General features: G+C 39.9%; 1 protein-coding gene across 2 annotated transcripts in view; it reads right to left on the bottom strand.

Annotated features, from left to right (window-relative positions):
* Positions 1–1,809: 1,809 nt before the first annotated feature.
* Plcb1 (phospholipase C beta 1) overlaps positions 1,810–11,059 on the bottom strand; it is a 714,140-nt gene continuing 704,890 nt past the window's right edge. Inside the window, exon 32 of one of the 2 annotated variants that reach the window (XM_052724081.1) lies at positions 1,810–5,005. In XM_052724081.1, coding sequence (XP_052580041.1) covers positions 4,778–5,005 — 228 coding nt within the window. In that variant the 3' untranslated portion in view covers positions 1,810–4,777. The remainder of the gene's footprint in view (positions 5,006–11,059) is intronic. The other variant, XM_052724082.1, reaches the window with a different exon arrangement.

Genomic DNA, 11,059 nt, shown 5'->3' with positions numbered 1-11,059 from the left:
TGTGGGGAGTGGAAGGATTGACTTGTGAGGCATGGCACCTGCTTGAAAGAGGCACTTAAGGGAAAAAGAGAGAAAGGAATAGTCAGAAGTCAAGGGAAGAGCATTGGAAGCCCACTGAGACAGTGAATGAGGCTAGAGAGAGATGCATAGGGCATTGCACCAACAAGGAATACCCGGTGGAACCCCCTTGTTTAAGATCTCAGACACTTACTGGGGGACTAGTCTTTGTCCTGGGGATAGCTTGGGGCATTTAAAGGCTTTCCATCTCCTTTAGACTTTGACATTGCTAGTCTAGCTATGGCATGGGGAAAGGGTTACAGGACTGACAAGGAACTTTGGGCAGGTGGGAGGTGAGGGTGGCTCCACTCAAGTATGGGCACAACGACAGAAAGCCAATCAACATGAGTTATCATGGAGTCAGAACTGACTGACCTGAGTTGGCAATTTGTTGGAAAAGGGATAAGGAAGAAGGTACTATCAAAAACAATGTTGAGGTGTGGAAATGTAGCTCAGTTGATAGTGCTTGCTTAGCATACACAAAGCCCTGGGTTTGACCCCCTTGCACTACATACACCTGGTGTGGTGGCATACCCCTATAATCCTAGCATTTGGGAGGTGGAGGCAGGATGATGAGATAGTCAAGGCTATTGTCCCTTACATAGTGAGCTTGAGGCCATCCTGGAATACACGAGAGCCTCCCTCAACAGACAACAACAACAACAATAACAACAAAACAGCAACAACAACAAAAACAAACCATTAATGTCAATGTTCTGTCTTGTGCAAGTGGAGTAATGTTTCTTTTTTCAGGGATGAAGAAAGCAAAGGAGTTGGAATGGCCATAAGAGTGACAGGACTTCTGCTGGGTGCACACTGCCTATGCAGACTGTGTTGGCTAAAGACAGCTGTGTGTTTATAACTCTTATGTTCTTCAATGACTAAAATTCTGCCCCACGGTGTGATAGATGTGTCTGCATTGGTTCCTCACTATGAATTTGGGAAAGAGCTTGTGTCAGTACCAATGAACACTGTATGCACAAGCACATGAGACTTTCATGTTTGGTCATAATAATGTTCGCTATTCCTTCCACTGATGTCTCAGAAGCCTTACCTTTGGATTCCAGCTACCTCATTGTTAGAAAGCCCAGGCTACAGTAAGGGCACTATGGTGTTCTAGCCCAGAGAGCCCCAGATAGTCTTCCAGCTGATGAATCCATACATGGATGTCTAGAGTAAAGTCCCAAAGCATCCACTGTTCCCCAGACATTTAGACATTGTAGACAGAGGAAGACCATTCTCAACTCTGCCTTATTTGAGTTCCTGACTCAGTCCCCTAAATCTATGACAGACAAGAGATCATTTGGAGTCACTTACAGCACAGAAATAGATAACTGGGATGCTACATTTGGGGTGCTTTTGTCACATGTACAATCCTTTTCTCACCAATGCTACAAACTACATACTTCATTAAAAACTTGCAATGTCTCTTCTCCTACTTTCCATAATTTGTCAAAAACATTTGCTTTGCCTTTCTTAGATTGGGAAGAAAGGAAGGAAGAAAGGGATAGCCAGAGGAAGGTAGAAGGAATTCTGTCATGGGGGTAGTGGCAAGGACAGTGCCACTCCTGGAAGGTGGTGGTGGGACAACCACAGTGACAGCTGTGTCGCGCACAGCACCACAGAGTCTAGTCTGCCTGGGCACTGGTGTATCGTGTAGGGTGGGCATTAAGCTCTAATGACTGGCGTTATGTCTGTCCTCACTGTCCTCCCTATGAAGTGGGCTCTGACTCTAAGAAGGTCCAACTGGACTGTGTTAAGAAATTTTTATTGTTTCCTTTGGATTTGTGATGAAAGCACATAAAATTACAAGTGGAAGAAACATCATGCCACAAAATTGCATAGAATGATTACAAAAATGTGAATTATGCATTTTAAATAATTTGAGATAGAAGAACCCAAATATGTACATTTTAAGAGCATCAAATACTTCGCCCTCTCTTTCTTTTTCTTCTTAAAAGGCAAAAGTCACAATGTTCAATCCATCACAAACAGTATTAACACAGTGCACAAGGGCAACATTAAATTCAAAGGGATGCAAGCAATGGCCCTTTCTTCTGGAACTTAATTAATGACTGCTTATCTATTACAGGAGTATTAACTAATGTATGGTGGTACTGAAATGTTAAAAGCCAAAACACATGGCATGTCATTAGAACTTTGAACACTGATATACACGGCCCAACCACATTATTCTCAGTAGTTTAAAGGTGTCAGGGACACAGTCTAATTAATGCATGACTCTACTCTCTATTATAGGAAAAACCACAGTACAGAATTTCACACATTCAACAAAGAACAAGGCAAATACAGAAAGGCACAAAACTGCACATCATATAGACCCCTTTTCTTTACCTTTGTCTATTTTCAAGTAATATTAATATTATTAATGGATAGTATCACGGTAGTAGTTTCAAAGATGCAAGATGCACAGTGTTACACACTACCCCACAACTGCAAAAAGTGTCACTGTACAGATATAAAAATGTGATTACAGTAAATGACCAAATACAAAACATTGTAAAATGACTAGAATCACCAAGATAATGAAGTCCAACTACCAAAACAGGGTTTGAAAGTCAAGGTTATTCAATCTCAGTCACTATATGAACTACGATGAAATCCATTGTTCTGTAATAACCGCCACTGTGTTTGGTTACGAATGCTGTTATCAATTCATTCTTCTCCAGTTTTCAACAGTCTATAATTGTGTTTGTAAAATGCAGCATTCCATCTGGACCATTCTCACTTCTTTCTGAGTAATGCCTTTCCTTCAAAGTGCAAAAGTAGTACAGTTTACAAAAGCTCTCTCTTCGGTGGAAGGTAAGTTTTAATACGTGTCTAATTAACACTCCTGATTCTTCACATAAAATACAATCATCTCTAAAGGGGATGTGATTTCCCCCTTGTGTCTCACTAGATATGTTTTTTTTTAATCAAACACTGTCATAGTGTTCGAAGCAAGCCTTCATTTTGATTAAAACTTAATTATGATCCTAGTTATTGCTTAAAGTTAAATAAAATCATTTCCATAAAAATACTAAATTCTTGAAACACAAATTTCAGGACACAACTGGTTTTTGCATTGTAAAATGCTTTGCTAAATTATAACCAGACAGGTTCACTTTAAAATAAAATGAAGCCATGAGCGTGTCATTGCTGGGTTTTTATGTTCATTGTCTCACTCTCTAAACCATATTTTTTCTATATAATTATTATTTCTTAAGACTTTTAATAACATTTTATTAGCTTTAACATGATATAATTTCTCTTATTTCCCCTTAAAATAAAATAAAAACTCAAAAAGATATGACTAAGTGCAGTAAGTATACAAACTAAAATATAACAAAAGCTTTATTACTATTAGAATAAAATTGAAATCAATCAGTTAAAATTTATTGAAGATAGTAGTAATATATTTGCACTCTATTTCCTATGCATTTTTGCAAATTCTGACCATTAAAACAACCTCAAAATCTGATACTTAAAATCCAATTTTGATCCTACAAAATTTTTTAGCAAATTTATATTCTAAATTCTAAGTCTACCTCAAGTTGTATCAATGACTCCATAAACTGATTCTTAACATTTCCATATAATTTAATATCCATGTGACATATATATTTGACCCATTTCTTCTCTGTCCATGTATCCCTGAACTTGCTTTTAAATCTTATGGAAGAGATTTGGGTCACTGCCAATTAATAAACACACATGTACACTCATGCGTATGTATGTGTGTGTGCACTTATATGGCTGGGTGCATACATGTAATATATACATGGAGATAATGTGTATCATTTATACATGTGCATTTTGATAAATATTCTATCTTCCTTTCTACAGTAAAAATAAATGAACCACAAAAAATATCTGACAACAAAATAACCCACTTGAACCTGTTCAGTCTAGCTGAAATCCTGATTAATACACATCAGCTCAATTCTTACTCAACAGAACAGACCCGTTGTAGCTGTTGGATCATTTTAGGACAACAACCAATAAATACCCAAAGGTGTGCAGCCAAATATACAATCCATATTGATAGTAGGGAAATGGCTTCACTGGGCAATGATACAGTCAAGTGATTTATTTATTTTTTTTTAATGAAAGAAACCAGCTTATAAGAGTCACTATGGTATCTAATAAAGCCATGTCAATAGCAAATACAGACGCCTCTGTGATAAATAAATTAGCAAACGGCAAGCCACCAGTGCTTGCAAAGCAAAGGATGACACAATTTAATATACATGTTAATTTGAAAACATGGAATTGCGGGGCAGTTTGGGAAACAATGGTCAACGTGGGATGTTCCATAGTGTTAAATGGTACTATGCACTTCTCAAACTATTTCTATTTGAAATACTTTACACCAGGGCTTCAAATGAAGACATGAGCTTGAGTTTTCTTCAAAGAAGACATTGTCCTTCACTACATGTTCCATGGAGCCTGGGAGCTGCCTGCTTTCAATTTACTACTGGAAAGAAAAGAAAAATCCTGCATACATGCATCCTTCTCTCTAGACTGGCAATAGTTTCCACACGACACATGGAACTGGGGTATGGGACTTCCACACAGATCCTTCTGGAACTCTTGCTTTGGTGTGGATTTCAGGCTAAGGGATGCTTCTCAGGAAAGATGGCCCTGGGCAGTGATCTTTGTCATTAGAGTCTGATGGAACTCAAGCAGCCGTGCATATCTAGAAGGCCTGGCAGGAATATCACAGAGGAGTATCAAACTCTCTTCCTGGGTTCTCTCCTTCCACTTCCTCACTGGAGGGAGACTTGTGGTTCACCTTTCCAGGCTCTGAGGCCAGGGAGGGAGGGGCAGATCCGTGATTGCTGTCTTCACTGATTTTCCCTTTCATGGCCTCCTGTACAAACTCCAGAATCTCCAGGGGCAGTCTTTTGAACTTGTCTTGGTACTCTTGCTCCAGCTCCATCTGCAGCTGAGAGACATCAAGAGAGGAAAAGGTTTAAAATATAAAGGTCATTTATACTTCTCAACTCACCTATACAGAAACTCCTTCACAGAGACATGTGAAGGGCACAGAGAGGATACATGGACTTATGATATCTTTCACTGGTCATCTGCATTTAGATAAAAAACAGTTTAGTAGGACATATCATTCGTTCACAGCTGAAAATTAAGTCCTGGTCATGTTTTGTGTAATGAGCCTGGGGACTTGGACTAAGATAAACACAACTGTAAACACACGTACATTTGGAAAGGTTTAGAAGCAGTGTATAATGGTTGAAATTCTTACATTTAGGGATTGAATAATGTCAACAGTAGGAATTGTCAAGGTCAACTATGAACAGGGCTGAGGGTCTGAGGTGACTGCGGCGGAGAGGGTTCAAGTGAACTTCAAGGACAGGGCTTCAGTTTGAGGTTGGGAAGCTAAGAGTGTTTTGAATTTGTTTATTTGGTTAGTATTTTCTTTTTCTTTTCTTTCTTTCTTTTTTTTTTCAGGACTTCATACATGCTAAGCAAATCCTCTCCCACTGACCTATACCTCAAGCCCATTAGAGCCTTTAAAGAGAAGCCTGGTGAGGATTTTTCAAGTTAATGCTCCTCATATACAACATTAACGTTTGCTATGACTTCTTTTTTATTGCTTCCTTATTTCCTTTTTCACTGCAACTTTTATTTGTCTTTTAAACTGTTACAGTTACCTTTTAAATGTCTTCTATTTTATCTGTTTTATGCCTTGGAAAATTGGAAGACCTTTTTAATGTCAAGGAAGTGTGTCTTCACATACAGGCTTATGTAGCTGTCTTAGTGAGAAGGTGGTTGTAAATGCATGTCTCTTATACAGAAGTGAAGTGCGGGCGCTTGTAGCAGGGAGCACTGCTTACTAGGAAGTCTCTGTTATCTGTACCCAAAGAAAACCCCAGATTTAAAATATCATATGACCTCCTGGAGACAATGCTCCTTTGCTGTCATTATTAGCTTTGAGGCAACCCTTTTTAATGGCACCAGGGAGGATGAGGCAGGAGGATCATCATGGGTATGAGACTAGCCTGAGCTACACAGTGGTTTTAAAAAAAGAAAAGCATTCGAATAAAATCCAGAAAGTCTTTAAAAATCTGAAAATGATTCTGGTGCTCGTCAGCCTTTTAATGTGCACAGATTGTGGGGGGCTTGACCCTGGTTCTCGCTCGGGAGGTGTGGGTGGGCCTTGCTTCTGTATTCTCAGCTCTTCTCTGTGATGCCAGTACAGCTGGCCCACGTTAGTTACACTGATTACCATCTCTCCTAAGCCCCCAGATCTGCTTTGCCACATCCTGGCTGTATCTCTTCCATCTGTAACAACCAGAGAAGCCTCGAGGGTTTGGCCTTGACTCGTGGACCTTCCGCGGAGAAGTCTGTCCTTGTGGGTCTAAACCTCTTTTCTGGACATTGCCAGCCACTTTACAGCATCCACAAGCTCAACTCTTTCACGATTGCTTTCAGGCCAGAGATATTTTGCCATGTCTTAGCTATTTAATCTGTGTATCTATGTGTAATCATCTCTGCAACTCTGAAACTCCCAAAATTCTGAAATACAGAAAATTTCGGTAAATCTGTGACAGTCATCAAGACTGACAGCCACAGGGCTATTTGTGCTCTTGTGTAATCCCCTCCTTGTGGCTCTCCCCCCTATGTATTTTATTACCAGAAAGTTAAATTGTGTGATTAGAGTGTAGAGCAGGCCTTCTGGAGTATTGCACTCATGGTATACACAATGCATTGCTTTTCCAAATCAAAATCATTATGATTTCTAGAAAGCAATGGACTGGAAGGATGGTAGATAATGGATTCTGGATCTGGGGGAATGACTCCCTCCAAAACATATATCAAATGCAGTCTGAAAAAAAATGGCTTAGACTGAGTATTCAAAATCAACTTTCTCTCCTCTCAAAGAAAATACAAGATGTGTGTGTGTGTGTGTGTGTGTGTGTGTGTGTGTGTGTGTATGTGTGCAGAGATGGAGGGAGGGAGGGAGAAAGAGAGGAGAGAGAGGACTCTACTGGACCAGTGGAAAGGGGTGCTCACAGCCTCCAAATGCATAGGATTATGATGGAGCAAGGACACCATGAACACAGTCCCACACTCTTTGTCCAGCTCACAAAAACCACTGCAGCATCGGAGACAAGAAGACAATTGTCCTTTTGTCCCCCACTGTTCCAACAATCCAAAACAAAACATGGTTTGTGTAGCAGCTCAGTTGTTTGCAGGAATGGCGTCCCACCCTGATGACTGGTCCAATACTACCACCAGTTGTTGCCATCCGGTCACAGCCCTCCATTCAGCACACATGTGTTGAGTTTCATTTCCTAGCAAGCTAAGGAAGGGAAGAACAGCATGGGCTCCTGTGCTATGACACAGAAGATGGTCATTTTTATTTAGGGTTGATGGGTGCATCTTCACGTATGGGTGCGTCAGACCTGACCTAGCAGACAGTCTTTTCTTAAGATGTTGATCTAAGACACCATGGTATTTCAGAAATGACTCATCATAATCGTCATCGTCATTTAAAAGAAAAAAATGTGAGATTTGGTAATTTGATTCCTATGAAGACTTAATTTTGATAATTTAATTTTAATAATGATGCTTAACAATTTGTAATTGTTGACCTAATTGTGGCTAAGTCATAACTATCCTGGACTTTTCCTTTTATCGTGAGGTAGAAGCAGATTTTTTTTGCATTCTAAACTAGGTCACTGCCTCACAGTTTTGATGAAATGCCATATAAGCTATTCTTTAGAAAAGTCACTCAATTATTAATAAGCTAATTTCAAAATTGTATTTCCTACTAGATGTCAACTTAGACACTTTTCCTTTTCTTTTCTTATAAGCTAATGATCTGTTCATTGTAAGAAAATATAAAAAGTATACAGGCGAATTTCTGGAGCCATTCCCAGAAAGCCCCATCCAATGGGAGCTAGTGCAGCTCAAGGACCAGTTGATTACAGGGGCCAAGAAAGTCAGGGGAGTGAGGGAAGCAGGCTGTGTAAGAGGGCGTAGGAGGGTGGGACTGGAGCCAACTAAAGGTCGTGCCAGCAACTCTCTTCTAGCTGAGGCTTTTCAGATTCTGGTTTTTCAAGAGAAAACAGAAGTTGAAAATTTCCTGTGAGGGTTTCTTTTTTTTCTTTTTTTTTTTCTTGTCAGCCATCAAATAAAATAATATTTGTCAGTCTAGCAACATTTTCCAATGCTGAGTAGTAATCTAGTAATATCTGTAGGAAGGAAAACAGGTCTGTCCACGCTGGGTTGAGTCTTCCACTCTCAGGAGCCCCCTTCAGAGGCTAGCCTCGAGGTAGCAGGTGCCCAATCCTCACAGGTGGGTCCAAGTACAGTGATGGGGTTTGAACACAGCTCCTGGTGTGTCACAGTTGAAGACAGAGTGAGCTCTGAAGCCCACACCGGGGCAGTTTCCCTTGCCTTAGATTCTGCATTAACCTGATGACTAATCGCCTAGGGTCTCGGCTCTCCTCAGACGTGACTGAGAAGGCAGGTAAGCCTAGGTGGCCGCTCTGCTATCATCTTCATCCTCATTCCACATCAGGCTGGAGAGCAAGCCCTTTCTCCTGCTTCCCATGATTTTTGTGCTGCAAATGACCTGTAAGTGAAGCTGGGCAGACTCTAAGAAGCTGGTTTTGCCTGTATTCTGCATGAGAAGCTGTCAACTGAGTAGGCTCCAGCGTGTTTATGTGCCAGGCAGACAATATTAACTGTGCGCGGTGGCAGAAGCTAGTGCTGCCATCTCAGCTATTCCAAGACATGAGCCAGAGGGTCACCGGGGCATGAGTTCAAGATCAGTCTGGATAGAGTACTAAGGCCTCATTGTCCAAAGCCCAGGGGACAGCATTTACTTACATTTATCTTCTGTTAAAAGCACCTATTTGAGTTAAAAAAGATACCAAAAAGTATCTTAAGACAAAAACAAGCTGACAAAAGAAACAAAGTAAAAAAAGAAAAGGACAACACACATAACCTTCCATTGGGTAAGTCTGCCTTTGGGAGTCTGGCTTACAGGCAGAAGAGTAAGGCTGTTCAAAGCATTATGATGTTGACTGTTTGGAGAGGAAAACTACATGAATGATGGTAACAAAATCCACCCCGATGTCAACCTTCCTCAGCAATCTTAGTTACCTTACCTTTCTTTCTTAATAAGCATGCATTTTCTATCTTTCTCTATAACATCTGCTGAATCATTTGAAACTGTTTTAGACATGAACACCAAATCGCACGTCACCTGAAAATAAGGACATTTTCTTACACAATGACATAATTAATCACTTTCAGGAAAATAGTAACAATTATTCGTTGTTATTCAAATTTTTCAAATGTCGTCTCTTCTTAAACCTTTTCAGCTTCTTTTAGACCAGACTCTAGAGTTCACGTATCATCTTTGTATGTCTTTTTCCTTTCCCCCATTTCAGGTATTTATCACGGTCTTAGGTTTCAGAAGTCTCGTCTACATTTCTTACTGAGTTTGTGTGATTAGTGGCTTGCACTGTCATTTAAGCTGGCTCTTGAGAACAAGAAGCTAACTTTAAATTTCATTAAGTGAAATCTATAAATATTTGATTTGGCAAGAATATTCAACAGGTATTTATTTCTATCTCCTATTACTACATCTTTGTGGGTGCCTAGGTCAGCTGGTTCTATTATCAGTGGTGTTATTTAATACCTAGATAACTTCGTAACTGCTGGACCTTGATTTTGCCGGGACCTGTTTTTGTCCTTTTAATTGGCAGTTCTGCTGTGAGGTCAAATTCTAGATCTTTTTAGAAGTTTCCTTCACACCTTTTTTACTTAATCGGTAATTCTTTGCTATTTGTTGGAGGTAGATGCCGATTTCTATGTCATATTTAGTTGGTATTCCTCTGTAATGAACAGCAAGACCCTGTCTCAAAAACAAGCAATCACTGATGTGTACCAACAACTTTCAACCTGGACTAGAGTTTGCCCTCAAAGGCAAGACAAAGATTAAAAGGTTTTGTTCTTTTAATTACATATCTTTCTGAATGAGAAGTTGGGAGAGTAATCAATTTTGAAAGTTACATGACTTTTCTTCTTTTTTTTATTCTCCCCATCTTTCTTTCTCTGTCTCTCTGTTTCTGTCTCTGTCTCTCTCTCTCTCCTTCCCTCTCCCTCTCTGCCTGTCTCTGAAGTGACTGCAGCAACTCTTTTTTCACTTATTCCTTGGATTTAAATCAGTTCTAACAATTTTATGCTCCCTCTTTGCTTATATCACAGCTCAAATGACTGGTGTGTGACAGTTGGTGGCCGGGGGGGGGGGGGGGGTGCGAGGGCTTTCAGGCTGCCTCTGAGGTCTGTTATAATGTCCCTTTTGATTTTTGAGTATTTAATTGCTGGTGTGTGTGTGTGTGTGTGTGTGTGTGTGTGTGTGTGTGTGTGTGTGTGTGTTAGATGCCCAGACACTCTTGTGTGTTCTCTGCACCAAATCTGGAAGCAGCTGCTTTCCGAGGAAAGTTCGCTGCTTTTAGTCACCAAGTACCGGTGACCTCACTGGATGGTAAGGAAATGCACTTTGGAAAGCCATTGGTACAGACTGGTATTTCAAATGTCTTTGTTTGCTTTTGTTTTTGAGATAGAGCCATGCTATGCAGTCCAGGCAAGCTTGGAACTCACTGTGTCTACCTGGCTAGGTTTGAATCCAGGTTCTTCCTGCTGTCTCAGCTTCCTAAGTGCTAGCATTGCAAGTGTACACCAACGTGTCTGGCTCCAATTTTACATATAATACTATAGTTTCTTCCTAACTTATTCATTTTTTTTTTACTTAGAGTAAAAATTTTGCCTTCTGATAGCATTATTGTATTTACCTCCATGCTTTATGTCAAGTACGAAGAAAGTTTCAATATTATGATTTATTAAAATAACAAAGTAACATTCAAAATTTTTGCTGGATTCTTTTTATTCCCAGCATAAATTCAACTAAGAATAGTTCCCTGTTAAAGTGTGCCTGAAATAATTATATTCCTTCTGTAGT

The sequence above is a fragment of the Peromyscus californicus genome, unplaced genomic scaffold, assembly GCF_007827085.1.
Source record: "Peromyscus californicus insignis strain IS unplaced genomic scaffold, ASM782708v3 Scaffold_7__1_contigs__length_154581171, whole genome shotgun sequence".
Classification (NCBI taxonomy): domain Eukaryota; kingdom Metazoa; phylum Chordata; class Mammalia; order Rodentia; family Cricetidae; genus Peromyscus; species Peromyscus californicus.
The sequence above is the reverse complement of the archived record's forward strand: the minus strand, read 5'-3'. Positions and strand labels throughout refer to the sequence as shown.